The sequence below is a fragment of the Symphodus melops genome (genome assembly GCF_947650265.1).
Source record: "Symphodus melops genome assembly, chromosome: 3".
Classification (NCBI taxonomy): Eukaryota; Metazoa; Chordata; class Actinopteri; order Labriformes; family Labridae; genus Symphodus; species Symphodus melops.
The window spans coordinates 10,954,764-10,980,588 of NC_136693.1; the positions used below are offsets into that span (position 1 = coordinate 10,954,764).

The window sequence follows — 25,825 nt, forward strand, 5'->3', positions numbered from 1 at the left end:
AGTGTGTGTGTGTGTGTGTGTGTGTGTGTGTGTGTGTGTGTGTGTGTGTGTGTGTGTGTGTGTGTGTGTGTGTGTGTGTGTGTGTGTGTGTGTGTGTGTGTGTGTGTGTGTGTGTGTGTGTGTGTGTGTGTGTGTGTGTGTGTGTGTGTGTGTGTGTGTGTGTGTGTGGGGCCTTCATCAACTTTCATGGTGTCGTTAACATTTGTCGATTTCTACATTTACCTTCAGTTGGTGAACAACAAGGATGATTTTTTTATTTAGTCAAGTCAAATAGAATTTATTGATATAAGACATTTCAGAAACACAATTTAAAATGCTTCACACAAGACAAAAGCATAAACATAACTATGACACAGTGAGATGGTGGTTCACTACAAAAGCTGAAGTCAAATTTTCCTATCCTGAAGCGGAATATTTAATCTGTAAATGAAATTCAAAACATGCAAATCAGCACAAGTAGGCATTCTCGGAACACTAGATGGAGCTGTTTTCCAATAATATGAACTATTGGGAACTGTTCAGCTTCCTGTGAAATGAGTAAGATTTGTGTTTGAATGTGCACTCGGGTAACACTGCATATTTTACAGTTTTTAATAACACTCAAAATATGCCAAGTGACATCTTTCTGACAGGCTTTTAGTTAAAAATGATAAACAGCCAGATGATTTGATAAACTCTGCTTGGTCCGACATGATGAATGAATAAGATAACTGTGACAATGTTAAAGGGTTTTAGATCATTGTAGTGTAAGTAAATCTGCAGTAAATCTTTCCAATAGGATGAGAACAACCTGTTAAAACTCTGTTAAACAACCAATTTAATCTCTTCAGTGATTCAGTCGATTTGAAAACTAAAACAGATGTTCTTCAGATTATATTTGAATTAATGGACTGTTTTCTTACATACACTCATACATACCATCAGTTGAATGAATGAGGATTAAATTAAGCTGTTAACAGAACTGTAGCTTGGAGAACCAGCGTGAGCACGAGGGCCACTGAGCTGAGCGGACGAATGGCTCCTGAGATTTCGTACCCGTAGCTCGTCCTGCACGTGTTCTTCACCTCGTCATATGGAATAGGAACATCATCTGGGTTTGCGTTATTCATACCGTCACGTATCTGACAAACACATAGACGAGACTTTTCAGCAAGCGGACAAAAACTCAAATTAGATTTTATAGCTCCAAACATTTGTTTTTATGTTTTGACTGATTGGTCCATTTCTTCTGCATTGCCACAACTATGAAACTATGGAAGAAACTACTGGATGGTTTGCTCTAAATTAAACTAGTGAGTCACATGTTGATATTTCAGGATCAGGGAAGGCATATCAGTAGAAATATATATGCTCTATCAAAGTTTTAATTGCACAATGACAAAAACGAACGAACACTTCATTTTAAGATTCTTTATTTGTTTTTAAATCTCTATATGGGCTGGCCCTAGAATACCTGTCCGACCTTATTGTGGTACACCAGCCCTTAGGTCAGCTAATCAGATGTTCATCAGACCTTCAGACGTTCCTCGACTCTTTTTAACATCTAGAGGAGATAGAGCGTTCGTAGTTGCAGCCCCAACTCTGTGGAACTCCTTACCCTTGACTGTGCTGACTGCGAACAGTCTCTCATTTTTTAAAGCACTAAAACACACACCTGTTTACCTTGGCTTTTGGCAGTGTATAAGTCACTTTTATTGGGTTTTCTTGTTATTTTGATCTTTTTTGCTGTTCGTGGGGGGTTAGTTTCTGAAACTAATTCTGTCTTTTACTGTAAAGCACTTTGGTTGGCCACTAGCCGTTTTAAATGTGCTATATAAATAAAGCTGACATTGACATTGACAGTTGAACTGCAGAATAAAGTAATACATTGTGTACGTTTTAAGACAGTTAAGTGCAGTTGCACTCAAAGACCTTCGGTAGGCGCCAAAGCACACTAAACCAAATTCAAAGCAGGAGAAAAAGAAGACAAGAAATACTTTTTGTGTGACTGCAAAAGACTGCAATAACTAAAAAGAACAGTTCAGATGCATGTGTGTCAGATCCTCACCCGCTCAGCCTCTTTCAGGACACGGATCAGGTTGTTTCCCAGAGCAGCTTTAACCTCTGTGTCAGTCCAATTTCTCTTCAGCAATTCCGCCACCACTTTGGGCACCTTGGACACATCCTCAAGACCCTCTGGAAGTCTGAGAGGAAGTCATTCAGGAAAGACAGTTTTAGTCTAAAATACACTGTGTACTTTTATTTAAACACATTAGATATGTTTCAGTCTTTTATATCAATGTTTGAATGTTGTGTAATGACCTTGTAACACCATCATAATCTCCTCCAAAGCCAACAATGTTTGCTCCACCCACTTTCTTTATATGGTCAAAGTGATCTATGATGAAAGCCATAAACATGGGTGATGAAATGTAATATTTAATCAGGTTTACAGTTGTTGTTATAGTCAAAACAGGTAGACTATTTACCGGCAACGTCAGAGATCTTAGCGGTCTTGCTGCAGGTCACATAGTCATTGTAGAAGTTAACCATGACAATTCCTCCTGCTTGACTCTACAGACACACACAGGATGTTACAAGAAAGCTTAATGCTCTATCTGTAGATCACAGTTTCTGGGTCAATGAGTTTGACGCTGTTTGATGTGTCAAACTCATTGACGTTGATGCCTTGTATGGAGGGAGAGAAAATGCAGATCAAGAACAGGGAACAGGAGAGACATAAATTGGCCCATTAGATGCATTCAAACTATCTATCTATTACAGTCACCATATACTGGTTTTGACTGAGCTGCTTTTTATTGTTTTGTGTTTTTCTACAGGGCACACCCAGATGTTCTCTTCAGCGTTAATGTTAGTTCGTGTTATTACTTGTAACCTGGGAACTAATGAGTCATTTTAACTGGACACCAACATGTTGACTTACAACTTTTAACCCCATGGTGCCATAAAAAAGCATTTACAGGTGTGTTATCTAAAATAAGCAGCAGCAAAGGTAGGATGTGTTTTCATAAAGCTTAACAGTCATTTGGTTGCCGTCAGGCAAGTCACTGCATGGCTTGTGGTAGTTTGGAGCGGTTTTCATATCCTTTTTAAATTACTGTACACCTCGCTCTCACCACATATCAGAGGGAGATGTATTCTTATCATTCATTTATAGATCACTGTGGTAATAAAGGTTCAGAATAAATTGTACATAATAAACTTTTTAGGCACAATAAAGACTGTTACAAATTAAACCAGAAGTCGCCAGCCTTTCATGGTGACCTCATAAACAACAACCCCAATAAACATTCAGGTGGTTTCATTTGAAGGACAGTTTGAGAGCCAAAGTTAAAAAATTGTTTTAGTCTTCCCTAAAATATAAATACTATAATAACAATAAAAAACAACTCAGATTGGGTAAGAGATGTCGATTAATACTTCTCTCAGATCTTTAAACTGTCTACACATTTAGATTCATTTTGTTAACATATTTGAGGGCTTGATGAATAAAATGGAAACAGGAATGAATGACCTAACTTTATATAAAGAAGAGTAAATACCACAAAACCACTGCTAAAGCAGAGAAATGTTGCTTACCTGTTTGCCCGTAAGAATTAAATGTTCTGCCTGATAATCATACTTGAATAAATCTTTGAACACATTTGGCAACAGTAGGATCGATACCTATAAAGCCTGCCTATTACTCCACTTATCAGTCAAATGACCCCATGCACATAAAAACACTCAAATTCACGCTCACCACTCTCCTGAGGACATCATCAGGAACGTTTCTCTTGTGTGGACAGATGCTGTAGGCGGAGGAGTGGCTGAAGATGACCGGAGCTTTAGACATGTCCAGCACCTGGTTCATCACTGCTACAGTCACATGAGCCAGGTCGATCAGCATCCCCAGACGGTTCATTTCCACAACTAGTTGCTGTTTAATAAAAGCACAATTTGCATGTTTTTTTTTTAATGTTACACAAAGTATGCGCCTGATTTTTATTTAAAATAATATCATATACAATCATAATTAACAATGTAAAATGTCAACTATTTTTTTGGAGTAATGCGTTGTTTTAACAGCTAAAACATTAATTTGATACTTCGATGTAACTCAGCTGTCAGACTTTAATTACTCTGGAACAAAAAAAAAGTTTTATAGTAAAACAGCCCCCACGTTTTTAAAACACTACTTTGAAACTTATTACATTATAAAATACTTTGCCCTTCTCTGCTGGTACACAGACCTTGCCAAATGGTGACAGACCGTTGTGTTCAGATGGCTCTGATCCACTGTCAACAAGCCAGTTATCGGCCCTGATGGGAAAATAGACTTTATGAAACAAAGTCAAAGTAAGTATCACTGGACACTATCATTAAATTGTTTTGTTATTTACTGGACAAATTGGTAATAAATGCCATATGCACACACTCAAAAAAACATTACTTGATAATTATATTTGTTGTCAAAACAATAGGTGCACAACTCATTTAACTACTTTATTAAAACAGGTGTGCAGAAAAATATACGGATACAGTTTAGAAGTTGTAAGTGAGACATTATTTCCTCAAGTTCATTTGATCTGAATGAGCCAGGTGCAGTTACAATAAGATGGCAGTAAAACTCGTTATGGGAAAGCTACTAAGTATCAAATTGTTTTTGCCTTGAGTGCTCAGAACACTTGCTGGAAATCCCCGGAAATCCCCACACCATGACCTAAACTGACCATGAAATCTACCAATAAGACGTCACAACGAAACATCCAAGCCTTCCCTAAAAGCTCAGGCGATACAATAAGATAATAGTGATTGAATGGTCATAAGTTAAAGCTCTATTTTATGTCATTTCAATTTTGCTGTACCTTCAGCAACAGAAAAATACTGTCCACACTGCAGACACAGATAATCACACATGAAAGACAATTACAGTTCTGCTTTGAGTACATCTGAAACTTCTAATTACAGTAAATACGATTGACAAAGCAGAACTTAATTGCCTATAAGGAGTATTTTTCTTATGTGGTTTTAGAACCTTTATATAATTAAAGGATTCCATTAATCTGTCCATGACTCAAGAACACAAATCCCCTCCACCACATTCTCACAGATCTATGCACAGGACACTTGTACGCTATCGTATTTATAAGTTCATATGCATGCAAAGAAGCCATCAGGGAAGTTCTTTGACTGAAACTAGCACAGTTTTAAGATTTACCGTGTCTTTATGATCAGTCTTCCAATGTCTTTGTCAGCTGATATGGTCAGCTTCAACAAGAGAAAGCGACTTCAGATCAAAGTCAAGATATGCAGTTTAATTGCAGGCACAGCGTTAAGCGACCTTTGTGTTTTGATTTCAACCCTGAAGACAGAATTTGATTCCCAGCAGATTCCAGCCGCCCTCTGTCAAAGGAGTTGAAGTTGTTGGACATTTGGTAAGTTCATAACCTGTTGATTACGTGTTGGGCATTAACCTACACTTACCATGGTGTGTTGCAGGAGTGTGTGAGTGTGAGGTAACGGACCCCCAGATGATACATGGTGCGCAGGGTGCCCAGACTGCTGTCAATGGAGTGACCCCCCTCCACCCCGATCAGACTGGCGGTCTTATTCATGCTGAAAGCTTTACTGATATCTGTGCAGCGGGAACAGGAGAGATTAAGAGTGATATATCCAAGAAGCAGAGTCAGGGAGGAACTCACTAGAGATGACACTGCTGAAACATGCTTGAAATTATGTTGCAATGTCTTACCGTCAGCACTGGTGGCAAACATGAAGGTGTCTGGGTATTTTTGACACATTCTGTGAACCACATCTATCTGCTCCAGTGTTTGTCTGACTGCATCTTTGTACTGAGTTTCACAGGGAACATATGCCGACCAGAACTGTGTGAGAGATACAGAATAATGTTTGAATTATCATATTGCAGCTTATCTATGGAAAGTTTCTCTTTTACCAAAGACACCTGGGAGAGAGCAACTAATGCAGGAAAAACAATCAACAATCACAGGTTGAGACACAGAAGAAATCATTGCCATGCCTTTCAAAACTGTCATTCAATATACAGTAAATAATGTTTTTTTTTGTGTGTGGTGCTTTGATGCCTGATAGCATGTCAACTTCCAAAAACACAGTTTTCTTTACTTGAGCTCCTGCAAGAAGCATGGGAGGCCACTGTGGAACAAGCTGTTCACTCGTCGCTTTGTTGTGTTTTTAAGAAAAAGATCTCACTCTGTGAGTGTAATGAACTTTGTCTGACACCTACCTCATGGCAACAGTTCCGGTCATTAAAAACAAATACATAAATATATTTAATGAATATATGTCACATTTAGGCATCAGTGTACATTTCACTGTGTTTTATAATGAGGTGAAAACTTCTTAAAGGAGCTTTAAGCTAGCATAGTACGAAAAACACATTTCTGACAAAGTCATGAGGAGATTTTCTGCTTGACTAAAGAAGTGTTGCAGTTGTGAAATTAGAGAGAGCATTTCCCAGATATGAAGTCCATCCACTTATCATATATAATTTACAGCAATCATAGCTTCATGAAGGCACATTTGACAAGGTTTCTGGTGTAGCCAGCTGTCATGGAATTTCTGTAATTTCTAAGTTAATGTGTAACGTTAATTCACTGTTGCTGATGTCAGTCAGAGCTCAGCTTTATCTAGACACCAAGGACAGCGGAGAGAGTCGTCGGCTCTTCCTGATATCTGCAAGGATGTCTGGGAGAGTTGTTGTTCGCTCCAGGCTCCTTGACGTCATTGATTAGTTTAGGTGGGTCAATGTGGCACGACCCTGATAATGATGAAGTTATTTGAATATATGCAGAGTCTGGCTGTTATGTTTGAACATGGCACTGAACCACAAGTTTGATGTTGAATCATGTCTCCTCGAGTATTCATCTGATAAACTTTCATCAACATGAGCCATCTGAGTCTAAGGAGTCTTATTGTGTGGAGTCAACTCTTCATAATTTCCTCGACACCAGCAGTTTGCTGATACTTCTTTTTCCAAGTGTTGCCTAAATTTTCAACTTACAAGTTGATAGATACTTAATAGAGGTTAATATAAAGATACAGTATTGTCAGATGAGATTTGATGGTTCATTAAGGCTGAAGTTTCTCCTCTTTTGCATGGACTGTTGTCCTCCTACAGTTATGTTTTATGCATTTATGTCTTTGTGCTGCTTTTACGATGTGTATTGCCTGTATGGACCTCTCTTGCAAACTAAAATGCTCCTCATGGACAATAAAACTTTTCCAATAAAATGTAATCCAGGTTAGGTAACTAAATATGTTATTAATATGTTTCCTTGTTCAACTAGATTATTCAACCTTTTGCATGACATGATTTCCTTAACAGGTTTTAAAACAGGCCATTATAACATAAACACTTGTGATTGGCATCAGGAAAAATGGAATTTAAGATGAAACAGGAAAGACAAACCTTGTTTTCAGGGGCATTAAAACATAAGCTCCACTCAAAGATGTATAAAAGAATCCAGGGCTAATAATCAAAATGCAAAACTTATTGTTAAGAATAAGAAAAGTCACTTTAAAAAGTCATGGTTTTCTTGAGATACTCCTAATATTTATTCTCTTATTCAGTGATATGAGCAGTGTATTCATTAAGCACAGTTTTACTCAGGAGCACATACAGTATAGAACCATGTGTTGAACTTTCCCATAAATTGTGTTCTGTTTGTACCTGTGCCCCCAGCCGTCCATCCTTGATCTTCTTGATGTTGGTATGTGTTGAGTTAAGCGTGTGAAGATCCACTTTGTTGAGCTCATTGTTAAATTGCTGGCGAAGTTGCCATGGCAGGTCGTTATGTCTGAAAGATCAAAAAGTCAAAGATGGCTCGCTCGCAGAGCCTTTTCACCACAGTCATGCTACACTGTGGTTTGAAAACAGGGAGGAGAACGGCTAGTTTGGGCTCAGCAGCAGAGAGAAGAAAATGCTTCCAGAAGTGGCCTTTCCAAAATATTTAAGCTGTTTTTGATCAAACTACAAAAGGGTAGATTGCACAATTCAAACAGCACATTGACTTCATGCAATACAGGTTCCCACTTACCCATCAATGAGAGGGGTCTCGGACATCAATTTCAGAGCTCTGGTCATGTATTGATCATCAGCCGAGTTGACCATAGAAGAACTGACCCAGAGTGACAAATACACAGCTGAGATAACGTTAGAAAGCATCTCTAAAACGTCTAAACACTTCTACATACGCAGATTTTTTTCTTCTGTGTCCTTGAACTTCTTTTTTCCTAAACAGAGTTGCAAGATAGTTCTTCTTGGTCTTCCTTTGAGCTCTATGCAATCCTGGTGACCTATTGCTGCAGGAATAGACTTCTTCTCTGATTGCCAATAATCAATCTGTGGTTGTTGTTTGTATCTGTCGATTCAGTCAGATTCTTACTCCAGTTTTCTGTGCTTTTGCGTTTTCTGCTCTTCTCATCGCTCCTCCTCTCTTGAGTCTGTTTCTGATTATACTGTCAGCAGTCATAAATGTAGCACAGTAGCTTTTACTGTCCTGCAAACTCTGATAACAAACTCATGTTATCCAATGCATGTTCGCAAAAGTATATTGCACCTATTGAGAGTTTTTCTAAAGTTCACATGCTGACAAGAAATCCTTGGGTCTATAAAAGTCAGCATAAAATTATCAAAGTTCAAAAGCAAGACAACAGTTCAATGAAGAGTGACTGCCTCAAGCCAATACTACTAAGTCTAGCTTCTTGATGTCACAACATATCATCAACTTCGTCCATCCCTCACATTCACATCTGTTTGGTTTTTAACATGTATGTGCCTTATTAACACCTGTGGAATTAAATTTATACATTTTAAAGCATAAATGCCTCATCAATCTCTGCATTCAAATGAATCTTGATACTCGCACACTTTCAGGATCCTCTCAGTAACATATGACTCCTTATTATTTGGGATGTCTGTGTGCAATTACTCTTTTCAATACCACACCTCCACCTTTCTCATGTATAAAAAATGGTATGATATGATATTCATCGCTCATTAGTTGAAAAAAATATCGAAATCGCTGAAGCACTATTTGTTACCTCTTCTTTTCCAAGACAATCCGCTGCGATGTGGCATATCAAAGAAAAATCTCTAACAGCTTGATTATCTCACAGATATGGTTAGAAGTTGTTTCTGTAATAAAAACGTTTAATGTTTAATCAAAACAAGTTTTGCAGATGTCTGTAGATGTCCTCTTGATTGGTATTAAAGGAAAGAGAAACAATATAATCGCTTAAAGTTGCTTCGGGTTAGCAGCTATGACAGGACCAGAGATGGCCTGCTATGTACTCAACAGTGTTTATGTCTCTCATTGCACTTAGTGACATTAATTGATTAATTGAGTTAATCAGATAATAATTTAGAGTAAGAGCATTATCCTGGCCACAAACAAACTTGTAACTTATAACACATTTAACTGATAAGATAGCCCCCTAAAGGTATCCCTCATAAAAAAAACATTCATTTATTGCCCTCATTATCTTCACCTCCTTATCTTCAAGGCTGTCACCCCAATAATAAATAAAGCTCATCATCACTGTCAAATCATAATTCATGAATGCCACTATACCAGGTCAAAGAGTTACATAACATAATACAGTATTTATGCATAATTTATGCATGCTTTTTTGATTTCATATGTCAAACACATTAAAATAGATGGTGCTGTTTATTTCCCCTCTTGCACCTTGAAGAAACGCTATAAAGACTGACATGAGTATCCATTGTCTTGAAGTTTTATTGTATAGATCTTTATGTTTCTCAAGTTGATAAACATTATTTGATTTAATGCTTTTCATTTATATTTACAGGTTGTACTTTACATACCATTACAGGAGTAACTGTTTACACGATGCACTTTGCCTTTAAGGTTGCTGATGGTTCCAGTTGGCGGAGTGATATTGGTTTAAAGACAAGTGAGGTACTATTTTACTGTTGTTGGTGTTCTGTCTGTGTATGTAATGCCTTTCTACAGACGTATGAGACGGACAGCAGAAGTTGTATCCACACCCGAAGATATATTTAATTATCTATGTGTAGTGTAGTGTTATAGTTAACGGCAAGATAACTAGCATGACACCACGATGCGCCGCTACATTGCTGTTGTGTGCTGATGGTCTCTATGTTGATTAGAGCTCTCAAGAACAGCCGTCAGTGTTGTGCCTTGTCTGTGTGAAACAGCCGACCTGTCAGCACCTGTGTGTCCGATCAGACTTAAAGCTGTTCGTTTGCGCTTACTGACATCGTTTCCTCTTTTCTACATCCTTGCTTGTGTTGTAATTATTCTCTGATGTACGTCACGTTGGATAAAAGCGTCTGCTCAAAGAATTGTTAAAAAAAAATAAAAAAAACTTTTTTTCCCTCAAAAATAGAAATAAGAAGTCCCCCTTGGTTGCCAATAATAAGAATATGTTACATTTACATACGTCTATGTACCTTTTGACGTGTCTGATAAATGAATTGTAGAATAAAAACATTGAAGTATTGTTTATTTATTAACATATTCACATCTCTATGTTTATTTGAGGAAGATCAACAAAAACAGCTGACTCCAAACTTTTCTAAATGTTCAATTCTTGAGAAAATTACATAAATACTTCTTGACATCAAATATTATAATAATAATAATAATAATTTTATTTATAGAGCGCTTTTAGACAAAGTGCTTTACACAGCTTAAAAGCTCAACACACAGACATAACACATCATTAAAAACATCAGGCATAAACAGCAGTGAAAAGGTGGGTCTTCAACTTTGCTTTGAACACATCAATGGAACAAGAAAGTCTGATGTCCGCAGGGAGGCTGTTCCAGAGAGTGGGAGCGCGGAATGAAAAGGACCGCTCACCAATAGTCTTTTTGCGAACCTTAGGGACAGCTAAGAGGCCAGTCCCCTGTGAGCGAAGTGACCGAGCAGGCACATACAAATCTAAGAGACCAGTCAGGTATGCTGGTGCAGAGCCATTTACAATTTTAAAAGTCAGCAGTAACACTTTAAAATCCGCTCTGGCATGAACAGGCAACCAGTGGAGAGAGGAGAGCACCGGAGTTATGTGCTCATACCTGTTGGATCCAGTAAGAAGGCGTGCTGCAGCGTTCTGCACCAAATATTGTATTTCAAAATAAACAGCTGCAGTGGACAATATAAGGTCAATATTGTCCACATAAATAGTTGGATACAGTCACCCTTCAGTCAGAGTCTGTCCTCTGTCTATACTGTGAAAAAAACAGCTCACAGTGTAATGATGTCTGTCTCTCTTTTCACGATGAAAGACGTAAGACTGAGAATCAGGTCAGTAAAAACTTTAACTTTCAGTACAAACATCTGCCCACACAGAGAGGAAATCACAAAAGGCTCAATTATAGGCTTATAAATTACAGTGCAGGCCTATAATTAGGCCTTTGTCGGTATTGTTTGGTAATGCATAGGTAGTGGCAGCAAGTGAATTAAAAAAAAGTTTTTCATCTGAAACAACTTGACGCAGTGTATGTTAAAAAACAGATGTTCACAAAAATCGATTTGAATGATTTATTAAGTGTGCTGCAAAGTTGTTAAACATTTGGTTGTGGATTTCATCTCTTCCAGTGAAACCCTTTCAAGTTATACACATTCAGAGTCATTTCATTTGCAATGCTATACATTTTTGAGAGCTGATGTTAAACAATGATGAATAATTTAGGTGAGTGGGTCTGTCTACAATGAGAGCATTGCTAAATGATGTTCCTGTTTTACTCACTTTGACATAGAGCAACGTGCAGTCATCTTTGGAAAGCATTTTGAGAATCCACCCACTGACGGAGTCCGATTCCCATTTCCTCTTTCAAGCTCATGAAAAGCCTTTGTGTGTGTTCATCCGTCATTCTCACTCACAGAGACGGACGCATGAAGAGGCCCAGAGTGTTGAGAGAGAGAGAGAGAGAGAGAGAGAGAGAGAGAGAGAGAGAGAGAGACAGGCTCATACAGGTTTCAGGCTGGCAAATACTTAGGTTACCAACGTTTAATATGGCCAGGTTGGATGTCATTGAAATGTTTCATGGTATTTCTTTTCCTGGACACCTGCATACCCAGGACTCCTTGGAACTTGCTCTTAAATTTCCATTTCAGGACACGGATATCCTCATCGTCTCCTATCCAAAGTCAGGTAAGAAAGAGAGAACTTCCTACAGACTTAATGCTGAAATCCAAATACCATGACTCATGTTGTTGAACTGTTGTGTACTTAGTCCAGTTCCAGGTGAATCTCTTTGTTTTCTCAACAGGCACCACATGGATGCAGGAAATTGTGAGTCTCATAACCAACAAAGGGGACCCGCAAATGTCTCAGAATGTCCCAAACTGGACTCGGTCTCCATGGCTTGAGCAATATTATTTTGCTGCCATACTGGAGGCTTCACCCAGCACACCTCGAGTCATCACCACACACTTGCCTTATCACCTACTGGGCCCCGGCCTCAACAGATCCAAAGCTAAGGTCAGATATACATATTGATGCTCATATTTAGACCACAGAGTCATAAAAAGCTAAGAGAGAGAGTGATGAGTTTAGAGGCAAAATTGAAGGTAAGGTCGATAATTAAAAAACAGAAGCAAACAAACAGACATGCTGGTTCTTAAACTTGAAAATGCTCTGCTCAGTACCTCATTAAATACTCTGAGGAATTTGAATCAAGTTTATGTTGTGTAGTTATAAAAACAAAACAAAAAAACATTGGCTAATCCTTATAAAATATTTCTGTACTCATACATTTTTTAGTGTGTTGTAAAACTATTTTGACACCGTTCCTGTTTCCTCTTACAGGTTATATACGTGAGCAGAAACCCTAAAGACGTTGTAGTGTCTTTTTACCACTTCCACAAAATGGCCAACTTCCTCCCTGCGGCCGGCTCGTTTTCTGAGTTCTTAAAATTATTTCTGGAGGGCAAGTGTGAGTATGGTCAAGAAAAAAAGATGTGTTTTTAAGAGCAAGGTGATTTGAGCTCTTCAGCCAAAAGTATTGATTGACTGAAATGGGTCACTTAATTGCTACAGTGTCCTATGGATCCTGGTTTGACCATGTGAAAGGCTGGACCAATCAGACAGCCACTATGAACAATCTGCTTCACATCACTTATGAGGAGATGTCGCTGGTAAAGTTGATTTAGTTTTTCTATCTGCTCGCACTAAAAGGCTGGCTGGTGTTTTTAAATGGAAACCTAAGCCTGGGATTACTTCTAAGATACACAATCATCTTGTTTTATAATCACAGGCCTGAGACCAAAGGACTTTAGTTCAAAGTTCATTTATTAAAACTTTTATAAGCCATCAAAATGTATCTTCATATTTTACATTAGTCTTTGATATAGGTAGCATTTCATTGCAGATTGTCACTTGTATGTTTACTTCCGAGACATGGTTTCCTTCTGTTTTTAGGACATACATGAGGCCATAAAGAGGGTGAGCTCTTTCTTGCAGTGTCCCCTGGGGGAGGAAGAGGTCAACAACTGTGTGAGACACTCCACCTTCAACAGCATGAAACACAACAACATGGTCAATTACACCCTGGTCGCACCAGACATAATGGACCATACGAAGAGCACTTTCATGAGAAAAGGTAGGGCTCTTAATTTCTTATTTACAGACCATTAAAAGTTCATGTGTAACGATGAATAAGGAGTCTGAGGGATTACATGGAGAGAAAAACAACATGTCAAAGGGATTACACAACTTTTTCTTCTCTCTTCTTCAACCTGATACTTTCATCAAACCAAACAGTAGTTTCAAGTCTCACTATCAAACAAGGGTAGTAACTTCCTTGAGTTTCCAGCAATGTCAGCACTTGTATATAAAGCACCACATAGCTAAAAATAGTAAATATAACGTGTAGGTGAGCTTGGGAGGAGTTCATATGCAGATGTTGTTAATTTTTAAAAAGCCTGGCTGTTTTCCCTGTTTGAAGTATTTATGCTGAGCTAAGGTAACCATCTCCTGGCCCTTGCTTAGTCACATGAAGACATGCAGTTGTACGAGTGTTGACATTTAATATTATTGTGATCATTATATTGTCCTGAATCTACACCAACTATTTTGAGTGGTTTGTTATCTTAAAGGTTAAAAAAAAAGACAACAAAAACTTTATAATTATAATCAACTGAGAAGAACATGTATTTTAATTTTTAATTGTCTTGCTTGTCTCTTTGTTCCCTTGCTCCTTCAATTTAGGCAAGATAGGAGATTGGAAAAACATGTTCTCAGATGAGCAAAATCAATATTTCAACAGTGTCTTCAAGTCCGAGATGCAGGACTGCATATTAGAGTTTATATGGGATGAGCGAGATGAAGAGGATGCACATGCTAATGATGAAACATCTCTAAACTCTGGAAAAGCTGAATAAAAGCATGGTATGTGTCCAAGTGATAAAACACAAATGAATGATGTTCTCCAAATAGTTTAAAATATACTATTTGTATCATATTAACATGCAGTTAATTCTTTCCTGTATTCAAAATGTATATCAACTTGAACCATATCACAGTTAATTTTCAATTCCTTTAACTTCTATTGCTTTTTTGCTTTTAGAGATAATTGAACTGTGATGGTGATGTAATGAATTGTTTGTAATAATGCATGTTTTTAAGTAAACTAAAACTCGTTGGTTAACCATGACTGCTGACCAAAGAGTTGAAAAAAGAACTCACCACAAGAACTTCCGACCATGTTTGTGTGGTAAAAAAATGACAACTAGTTTATCCTGTCACAAATACAATATTGACTCTTGTAATACTGTATATCTTCTGTATTTTATCTGTCTTCCATGGTCTGCATGTACAGTATGCTGCATATATTATACGTTGATTATTTGGTCAATGATTCCTAGTTACGTGCACTTCTGCTTCATAACATGGTACAGGAATGAAAAAGATCCTAAGTTCATAAGTGTATGTAATATTTAACTAAATTAGTGAAGGAGGAACTGCAGGAACATAGTGGTCTATGACAGGCAGACCTTAGACAAAAAGAGGAGTCTAACCTTTAAGCTTCTGACCATGGATGACTTTTTTGTCTACTCTCAAAAACAAGGACACAGTTGTAAACGTTTGTGCCATAACATTTTGTCTCCAGTCACAGGATGATGACTCAGAACTTTGCTGATATTTTCAATAAGGCAGCTCAAGTCTGAGTGTATTCATGTACTTCCCGTGCAACAAAAGATGTATGGTTGCCCTTGTGTGAGTAATCCATGGTTGTGTGCACAGATCCAGTAGCTTGTGTGGGTGTTTGTTTCATGATGGACGGGTGAGTTTTATTTGAATAGTGATGTCATTCGGCCTTCTTTGAAAGAAAGGACATTCAAATTCAGAATCATGCAGCCATGAAGATGATTGTCTCTTCTCTTTCAATTACTGTACATAAAGTCTGTTTCAGGAAAGAGTCATTATTCTCACAGATAGATTAGAGATGGATGTCTGTCGAGTGGATTCAGCTTTTCAGCAAGGCTTAACACACGACTAGTTGAATGAAAGGAATTGAAATTGGGCCTCAGTCTGTGAATGTACTACATGTAATAGAACTTGAAATAGATTAATGGCTTTTCCTCCATTTTCAAATGTCCCTTGAAAAAAACATCCCCTCCCTTTTACCATCTATCTATCTATCTATCTATCTATCTATCTATCTATCTATCTATCTATCTATCTATCTATCTATCTATCTATCTATCTATCTATCTATCTGTCTGTCTGTCTGTCTGTCTGTCTGTCTGTCTGTCTGTCTGTCTGTCTGTCTGTCTGTCTGTCTGTCTGTCTGTCTGTCTGTCTGTCTGTCTGTCTGTCTGTCTGTCTGTCTGTCTGTCTGTCTGTCTGTCTGTCTGTCTATCTATCTATCTATCTATCTATCTATCTATCTATCTATCTATCTATCTATCTATCTATCTATCTATCTATCTATCTGTCTATCTGTCTATCTATCTATCTATCTATCTATCTATCTCTTATTATACTACTATAAAAAATAGTCAAAAAGACAGAGCTTCATGTCAGACGTGACATAGCTCCATGTGTCAGTTTCATAACTTTCATACATGGTCAGAGGAACACGCTCTATGACATGGGAGCTCTGTTTTGTGCACATACACGCATATTTCAGTTCTAAAGCCTTTTCACACCTCTGTATATTTCCTGTCTAAGACTCTGCTAAGTGAAAGGAGGGTGCTTGGCGAGTATGGTTTCAGTGATAGTTGCATCGCATCACAAGGGTTCAACAAAAAACATAGATAAACACATCTGTTATATATTACTACATATAATTGGTAATTATACCCAATAAGCTGATGTGGCATGTTATATTTTTTTGGCCATGTAATGTATGACACTTGATTTTGCATCATATATATGAAATTTGATTCTAAATTTTAAGTTCAATTAATCAGTACATTTATTGCAATATTTTCACAAGAAATCTTTTTCATAGATTAAAAACACAAGGTTACGCTATTACTTTGATGGCCACCAGGGGGCCTTGTTTATCCAGCACACAGGAACTGCTTTCAGAGAAGCCCAAGCAAGCAGGTTGGTTTTACATTTCGTCTCAAATTCCAAAATAAAGGTCAGAGGAATTTACTCCTCTAAACCTTTCTCTGTGGCTCTGCTGGAACCTTTGATAATGTAACAATTTAAACCTTTTCCATGATAAAAAAAACAACACACACACCACTGACTTGAAGTCTGTTACATTAGATGACATACATAACACTGAGAGCAGCTTGTGACATTTTCTTCATGATGTCCCAACCGACATCCTTACTTAAACTGAAAATGCAATGGCTTCATCATTAGGTTGTACTATAGAGAAAAATCTGAACTGATTTAGCGAATCTTGTGAAAGACAGTACACAGTTACACGTTTAGAATGAAGCTTCTGCACATTATAACATCTTTCTATAATGTCAGATGATGCCCCTCTGTAAGGCTGCATCAGCCTTTTACTGCCACTACTGATGTTATAAATGTAAATGTGTACATCTTTACAAAGCAGCTGTTAAAAATGTGCTGCCCTTTTCTCTGCTTTTATTGTATAGCACCTTGACAATCCATGACAAGAGACCTTAATGCACATTGTCAGCTTCTCAGAATTACATTGATAGATGAGACCGAGGTGTCAATGACTGCACACAAATCACGTACTGATTACGGAAAAGCTTCCAGCAGAGAAAAAAAAAAAGAACACAATCGTTCAGCAAGTATAATCTTATTTGTAAGTTAGTTGGCTAAACTAATTATGTTGCTTTTCATGCTGTAGATGCTTTACATCCACTCACATCTATTTTGATATCTATAAAAGTTATAGATGACTGATAGAGACTGTAAACCAGTGGGAAATTAGTTATCAGATGATTTACTTCATAGGATCTGTTACATTAGTTGTATATGAAAAGCTTGGTGAGATAAATACAGAGGTAGAGGACATGACGCTCAAAAAGCTTTAGTTTCCTAGTTACATATGAGGACAGAGTGCATAATCTGACAGCTGAGCACACAGCATGTGTCTATCAACAAACTGGCATAGGAAGTATCATTGATTTGTATCATTTCATCCTCAAAGCCAGAGTCTTTTGTTTGAGGAGTTCAATCTACGTGTGGCTGATATAAGCTGTATAGGCTACTGCTTCCTCAAAGCCAACTATTTGTTTATTGAGAGGCACATTGTACATTAACTCTTTACATGTGAAGATTAGACAACAGAGTGCACATTAAGACTTGATTTGTGTATAAGTTTATTTTGACAATGAAAAATGTGATGTAAGAAATCTTAAATTAATCAAGCAAATGGAATTTTTGCTTTATAATTTGGACAAGGATGATTTTACATGAAACACAGTGATCAAAAAGTTGAAGGCGCACAGAGCTACAAACTACTTGCTTGTTATATAATGGATTGAATGCAATGAAACATGAATCTCTAAAGACAACTTTGTTAAAATTAGTAATGGCTTGAAAATAATCTATCCAAAGTTAAACATGTGTCATGTAAAAAACAAACTGAACATGACACACTGAGGCGCTGGAAAATTCATATTCAGTCTTGAATGACTTGTGAAAATGCATCATTAGATACACAACATGCTAAGACAACATACTCAATTCATGTACATACTAATTCTGGTTTCTGATGTAAGTCAGTGCTCTGCAGGAGTGATGGAGCCAGAGAGAGTACACTCTGAGACTGGTGTAGAGTAATGGCCCTTGACAGCACAATAAATATTTTAGAAGTCAAAGAGGAAAACCTCTTTCCCCTGCTGCAGACTTGCTAAACAATTTCTTACTCCCTTTTACAAATCCCATTTTTTGCCTTGTTTTTAAAACAAGGGAGAATTATTCTTAACATTTTATTGAATCTGTAGTTTGTTTTAAAGTTTCTGATACCAGTTTTATATAACTAACAGTAAGGCAAGACATAGCAAAATGATGTGTATAGAAGCTTCTTTGGGACGAAAAAAAAGTTTGTTTTCTAAATTTATCCTCCCAGTTAGTAAGGCTTTAAACAATCCTGAACAAATCCCCTGTGAAAGAATTTTTCTTCATTCTGGTTTCTAAGTAATATGCACTATATATATATTTTCAGGCCACTTGCCAACCTGAGAGCAAGTTGTCACAGCATATCTGTCTCAAGCCGCCAGCGTATTACTTGCTGTCTACAAGGAGGTTGCAGTTGGCCACAGGGGCTCTGGCAAAACTGGACTGGCTTCTTCTCCCAGGGAAACAAGGATTTGGGTAAATGACATGCAGATGGGTGACCTGTAGACTAAGAGCTTGGCTTTGTTTATCATAGTTCCTTATTTTAGACTAAGAATATCTAAAATAGTCATGGTTGCCTCAAGATAAACGTCATGATAGGACTTCTAAGGTAAAGTGGGCTTTAATCCATAATATAATTAAAGAGCCATTATGCATACAATTGAATACTTCTATGCATAATAATTATACTTGTTGAAACGAAAAAAAAATCGGTATATTGGCCAGAGATTGAAAAAATGAATCGGTCAAAGAAATTGCCAAAATTAATTCTTCAAGGGCCCAATTAAGTCTTATGCTGGCCCCACCCAATCTATTTGCTTTAAACCAAAACACAAAGTCATACTCTTTGTATGTTTAATTCGACTTGGTATAACAACACACCAGCACTAATATCATTATATTTTAATGCTCTATGTGCCCTTCATTTACAGCCCTTATTGCTAGTTTGATGTTCCTAATCACTTGTCCTGTTTAGGGCTGCTTTAAAATGTGATGCACTCGTACATGTTGCCTTGTGTGTGTCAAAAAGAAGACCTTGTTTGACGATCAAAAAGTAGAACTACACTGTTCAGATCATAATTGTTGTGGAAACTTTCACTGTGTAGCTGAGGAAGATGACTCACTCGTTTTCTGTGAGCGATCAGGATCAAGTAATTCCAGCAATAGATAGATAGATAGATAGATAGATAGATAGATAGATAGATAGATAGATAGATAGATAGATAGATAGATAGATAGATAGATAGATAGATAGATAGATAGATAGATAGATAGATAGATAGATAGATAGATAGATAGATAGATAGATAGATAGATAGATAGATAGATAGATAGATAGATAGATAGATAGAATTGAACACGTGCAAGCTAAACTATGCAGGACAACATTTTGACAAAGGAGCGATTTGAGAAACTAAAAAACGGTTATGATAAAGCCAAAAAACTCTTATAGACCAGGGAAAAAAACTGCTTTGTTTCAACTGGTTTTTAGTTGGCCCTTTTGTCGGTCAAAGGCAACCAATGGGAATGTCAATAAATGACTGGACATTTTTTGCTATCTACTTAAATGATTGACGATAATGTTTCCTTTTTTTTTTTTTTTTATTAATATTGGCTTTATTTAAAAGAAGGTGCAAAATAATTTGATGTTATTTGTAAAACAACAAAGTGGCGACAGAACACTAAAGTGATAAAATAAAGAGATTTTGATAAAAATCATGTGATTTCATACATTAGTTTCTCTATAAAATCAATCAAAGATTAAATTGAAAAACAAGAGAAAGCCTGGGGCTCTACTGTCACCATGATGACAGCTTAGACATCACATCAGAGCGCAAAGCAGCCGATCTCTCTGTGTCTCCTCTGATGACACTGTGGATCCAGGGCAAATATGCAGAAATCTTCATATAGACTGCATATCTGTTCCTGGTACAAGCCTTGTCATAGGACAGGATTCCTCCAGCGAAAATATCCTTAGTGTTATCATCTTGGAACACCAAAGCACCCCCTGCATCACCGAAACAAACGTTATGCTGAAACGGGGCAGGGCCAGTGCAGAACATGTTGTCGTCTACAGCTGGTGTGCTATCATCCCTGACATAATAGCTCTTACAAGAAGAGTGATCAGCCAGAGGAAGGAACAGGCGTTTGAGTGACGAAGCAAGACTAAGATGGATCCCCCAACCCCAGCCTGTGATGATCCCAATACCTCCCAGGGAGTCCTGGTTTCTCTCTGGCAGGGGGATGGGTGTCACTTCGTCACTCATAACCACAGGCTCCTTCAGCTGGATCAGAGCCAGGTCGTTGTCCCAGTCAGTTTGGTTCTGAAAACCTGGATGGAGAACAACCTGCAGGAAGAATCAAGAGAGGGAAGTCTGATTTAGTGTTTGAGAATTATTGTTTTATTTTTATTGAATTGTTATGCATATCACAGCATTACATGTGACTCTTTGTATAATAGGTAATTTTGTTTTAAATGCCATTATAAAAGGAATTGTACTTTGCCAGTCACATATACTTTAAGATAAGTTTGGGATATATTTTCTTTTTTATATGCCAAAATGTCCGGCTGTTTGTTGGCTCAGTTGTACTCTGCTTTCAGTTTTCAAATAGCTGCTTTTTGATTTAGACAAAACCAGTCAAGAATATGTTTTCAATTCATTTTAAAACCATTTTTTAGAGAAATTGGAACTGTAGTTTTAAAGAAAAGCTCCACAAACATGAGTGAATTGTCTATATGTCTAGGGCTATTATAGCTACAGACTAATGACATCTTAGCCTATAAAATTAAAGCCTAAAGCCTATTTTAATAAAAAATGTGTTGCCATATTTATTGTATCAAGGTAGGAAAAATGTCTCCAAACCACACCAGGATGTCTTTGTAAAAAGAGGTTAAACTATTATTGAGAAATGTCTGTTGCCACCTGACACTGTTAAGGATATACAACGCACATACACGTCAGTGCAATCTACTTTATATGTTTATTTACATTTAGAGCTTCATTGGTGATACTTATACGGAAGTTAAATATACAATATTTCCTGGAACTTGAAAAGTTACACACACAATGGATAAACGGCATTCATTTAGTAGTGTGAAAGGGATCTTTAATAAGGCTGAGAAACTGTTTTTTTCTCACCTTCTGTACAGCCACCTGTTTGGACTCAACAGCTTGTACCCGACCTGAGATTCCCAGATAGACTTTAGGAATATTAGGATTTTTCCCCCGAGTAGCTTGCCTAGTCTTCTGGACAAAAAGGTTCCTGCCAGCTGTCAAAATCCAGCGGTCAGAGATCAAGGCACCCCCTGCATAGCCTCCATCCAGAACGCTGTCAGAGAGGTAAATCATGGCCTGCCAGGGGACATGAGGAGCCAGAGATCCTCCAATCATTCGCCTAGACCGGAAAGAACCTAACCTGGGGGCTGAGATGTAGACACAGACATTGGTTTATTTTATTGTTTATAGGCGTTGTCGATACATGTCAAGCAATAGTAAATGGTAAATAGATCAACTCATCAGACCTTTTAATGACCGATGACATTTGTTTAATAAATGCTTTGTGGATTTCAATAAACCTGCTTACAGCTTTCTCCAATCTAAGCTTTCTAAATATCAGTCTGTTCCTTCAAGTGGTTTCGAAACCTAATATATTTATAAATTATATTCACTCTAGAGCCAAAGCTTTGTCCTTCACCACATATTAATTCACATCTATTCAGCAATGAGTATCAGGAAAAAATCTTAATAAACATGAAAAAAATAAACAAAAGAAACAAGCCACTGGTCCATTTCCAAAAAGTAAACCTTTGTCTGATACTCTGGAGCAGTTACATGTTTCATCTTTCATAGATGGTGGAGTTTTTATTCGACTTTTACTTTTGCAATTAAATGTTGTTCATAGAGGAACATAGTTAAATGATGATAGCACCTGCAGAAGATTGTGGACGGTTTAGAGAGGCATCGTGCTTAACTGCATAATTATCTGTTAGGCTGTAGCTGTGCTGTTACAAGTTTTTCTGTGTAGCAAGGTCGCTACAGAAAAGTTGCTTGTATACATTATTTGTGTGTAATGAATGAAAGTTTGTACAGAGAAAATTTGACAAATTGTTGTTTCCAGCTCTGGCTCTCCAGCCAGTCTACAGAATAAAAGTTGAAATGTTAGTGTTGTTTGTTCTTTTATGATAAACACTGTTTATAATTATTATTTATTTTCTGTCTGGTTTCTTTCGTTCTGGGTTTTTTTATGTTCACCTTTTTGTTATGTTTCATGTTCTGAATAAATGAACAAAATAATATAAAACCTCCTACAGTACCAATGTAGAGAAAAACATTTTTTTGACCAACATATACTCAACAAAAATATAAACGCAACACTTTTGTTTTTGCTCCCATTTGTCATGAGATGGACTCAAAGATCTAAAATTCATTCCAGATACACAATATTACCATTTCTCTCAAACATTGTTCATAAATCTGTCTAAATGTGTGATAGTGAGCACTTTTGCTTTGCTGAGACAATCCATCCCACCTCACAGGTGTGCCACATCAAGATGCTCATCAGACACCATGATTAGTGCATAGGTGTACCTTAGACTGTCCACAATAAAAGGCCACCCTGAAATGTGCAGTTTTTGCTTTATTGAGGGTCTGGGGACTCAGAACCAGTCAGTATCTGGTGTGACCACCATTTGCCTCATGCAGTGCAACACATCTTCTTCGCATAGAGTTTATCAGATTGTCAATTGTGGCCTGTGGAATGTTGGTCCACTCCTCTTCAATGGCTGTGCGAAGTTGCTGGATATTAGTGGGAACTGGTACGCGCTGTCGTATACGCCGGTCAAGCACATCCCAAACATGCTCAATGGGTGACATGTCCGGTGAGTATGCTGGCCATGCAAGAACTGGGACATTTTCAGCTTCCAAGAATTGTGTACAGATCCTTGCAACATGGGGCCGTGCATTATCTTGCTGAAACATGAGGTGATGTTCATGGATGTATGGCACAACAATGGGCCTCAGGATCTCATCACGGTATCTCTGTGCATTCAAAATGCCATCAATAAAATGCACCTGTGTTCTTCGTCCATAACAGATGCCTGCCCATACCATAACCCCACCACCACCATGGGCCACTCGATCCACAACATTGACATCAGCAAAGCGCTCACCCACACGACGCCACACACGCTGTCTGCCATCTGCCCTGAACAATGTAAACCGAGATTCATCCGTGAAGAGAACACCTCTCCAACGTGCCAGACGCCATCGAATGTGAGCATTTGCCCACTCAAGTCTGTTACGGCGACGATCTGGAGTCAGGTTAAGACCCCGATGAGGACGACGAGCATGCAGTTGAGCTTCCCTGAGACGGTTTCTGACAGTTTGTGCAGAAATTCTTTGGTTATGCAAACCAATTGTTTCAGCAGCTGTCTGAGTAGCTGGTCTCAGACGATCTTGGAGGTGAACCTGCTGGATGTGGAGGTCCTGGGCTGGTGTGGTTACACGTGGTCTGCGGTTGTGAGGCCGGTTGGATGTACTGCCATATTCTCTGAAACGCCTTTGGAGACGGCTTATGGTGGAGAAATGAACATTCAATGCCCGAGCAACAGATCTGGTTGACATTCCTGCTGTCAGCATGCCAATTGCACGCTCCCTCAATGCTTGCGCCATCTGTGGCATTTTGCTGTGAGACAAAACTGCACATTTCAGAGTGGCCTTTTATTGTGGGCAGTATAAGGTACACCTATGCACTAATCATGGTGTCTGATGAGCATCTTGATGTGGCACACCTGTGAGGTGGGATGGATTGTCTCAGCAAAGCAAAAGTGCTCACTATCACACATTTAGACAGATTTATGAACAATGTTTGAGAGAAATGGTAATATTGTGTATCTGGAATGAATTTTAGATCTTTGAGTCCATCTCATGACAAATGGGAGCAAAAACAAAAGTGTTGCGTTTATATTTTTGTTGAGTGTAGTTTCTTTATGAGTATTTTTTTGTCCTATTGTAATTTCATTTGAGAAAAGTATCAGTGTTCTTTCTAACTCAGTTTTATACTAATGAAACATGTCTTTGATTGCTGTTGACTCCATGATCAACCAGACTACAATTTCTTCAAAGCTTGAAGGTCATACATGTGTTCTACTAATGCATACGCCTCAGACGTTCTGATAGACACTTAAAAGGTTTTTGTGTAGTCTTTTGTACTTGTTCTCATGTCTCTTGACCTAAATGAAGCCACTACTTAATTATTCTGTCAGATTGCTCTTGAGCTGAAATATTAGGACCACTTCACCATTGTGATTAATTCAACCTTTTTAACATTTTAAAAAAATGTTGTTCTTCTTCCCTGTATTCCCTCTGGTAGAACTTTAACTTGTGATAAATAATTCTTTTGTTATACCATAGTTATCTTGATAAAGCATATGCGCTGCAGTCGATATCTAAACCAGGGATCTGCTTAGAATGCAGCTTTGAAGCCTGAATGAGATATTTTCATTCTCTGAGCGTTTCTACCAGAAAAACAGTGGCCTTTAATGTATTCATCACAGGGCAAAGATGGGAACCCATCCACTCCCTGTGCTTTGAGCCACATGAGTTTAGTGTGACAAAAACCATGAATACTGCTTCAAGTGACCTTCTTTGATGGCAACATACCATCAAAAAGATGGAGTACATGATGGAGTCCATGAACAGCTCAACTCTGAATTGTTAACTTTGAACTGTGAATGAAGATGTAAAATATCTTTCTGAACTGCATCTGGTGAGGAGGTGTTAGATCTACTTATCTACTTCTTGCCTAATGTATTTAGGCAAGAAGGTATTGTGGACTACAGTCTGACTTGAAATGTGAGTTCAATCAGTCAGTCCAGACCTTTAGTACTAAATGATTAATTCGGTAGCTATGTGTCATGAAATGTCAAACAGATGTCCATGGACCTTAGAAAAGTAATGGAACTAAGTTTTGATTTTAATTACCTGGCACAGTTTGTTTAATCCTTTCTCCAGCATCAAACACATCTGCAAGACAGCATGTAGCCAGGAGGAGCGCAGCCAGGGAAAACCTTCAGACAACACAGAATCCCCAAACATTCAACGCTTATGTAAGTCATGATGTGCCCATATCAGGATTTACAGTTACATTTTGAACATTGGATTTATTCAATCACATAACTGCACAATTAAACATTTAATTTTAATCAGTTCACAAAACATTCATGGAGAAAGTTCCTGGAAAATTTGGTGAAGTTGGATATCTTTATCCAAGATAAAAGTCCAGATTAAATACTAACTGTTGCACAAAAGCTTTCAGGCAATAAATGCTGCGGTGTGAAAAATCTTTTTGAATGCTACAAAACTATCCTATATAGTAATAAACAGAAATTATAAATAATAATAATTTATAAAACTTTGTAACATTTAACATGTTAAAAAAGAAAAAGTTTCCACTTACCACATGTTTTTGACTGTTTATTTTTCTTCAATATTATTAGTTTTAATTATTGCTTTTGAGCATGTTAGGC

General features: G+C 37.7%; 3 protein-coding genes across 3 annotated transcripts; 1 reads left to right on the top strand and 2 right to left on the bottom strand.

Annotated features, from left to right (window-relative positions):
- Window positions 1-264: 264 nt before the first annotated feature.
- On the bottom strand, window positions 265-8,500 carry dpep1 (dipeptidase 1). The gene is made up of 10 exons (XM_079339120.1): window positions 8,061-8,500; window positions 7,694-7,820; window positions 5,735-5,867; window positions 5,467-5,617; window positions 4,233-4,302; window positions 3,743-3,919; window positions 2,469-2,553; window positions 2,302-2,377; window positions 2,048-2,183; window positions 265-1,121 (listed from the first exon to the last, which is right to left on the bottom strand). The coding sequence occupies exons 1-10, from the start codon at window positions 8,186-8,188 to the stop codon at window positions 945-947; spliced, it is 1,260 nt and encodes a 419-aa protein (XP_079195246.1). The 5' UTR covers window positions 8,189-8,500; the 3' UTR covers window positions 265-944.
- Window positions 8,501-11,788: 3,288 nt separating this feature from the next.
- sult5a1 (sulfotransferase family 5A, member 1) lies at window positions 11,789-14,941 on the top strand. Its single transcript, XM_079339611.1, has 6 exons — window positions 11,789-12,168; window positions 12,287-12,498; window positions 12,826-12,952; window positions 13,057-13,154; window positions 13,438-13,618; window positions 14,227-14,941. The coding sequence occupies exons 1-6, from the start codon at window positions 11,856-11,858 to the stop codon at window positions 14,397-14,399; spliced, it is 1,104 nt and encodes a 367-aa protein (XP_079195737.1). The 5' UTR covers window positions 11,789-11,855; the 3' UTR covers window positions 14,400-14,941.
- A 5,044-nt stretch (window positions 14,942-19,985) lies between these two features.
- On the bottom strand, window positions 19,986-25,825 carry hp (haptoglobin). The gene is made up of 4 exons (XM_079339164.1): window positions 25,756-25,825; window positions 25,281-25,366; window positions 21,438-21,721; window positions 19,986-20,645 (listed from the first exon to the last, which is right to left on the bottom strand). The coding sequence occupies exons 1-4, from the start codon at window positions 25,758-25,760 to the stop codon at window positions 20,097-20,099; spliced, it is 924 nt and encodes a 307-aa protein (XP_079195290.1). The 5' UTR covers window positions 25,761-25,825; the 3' UTR covers window positions 19,986-20,096.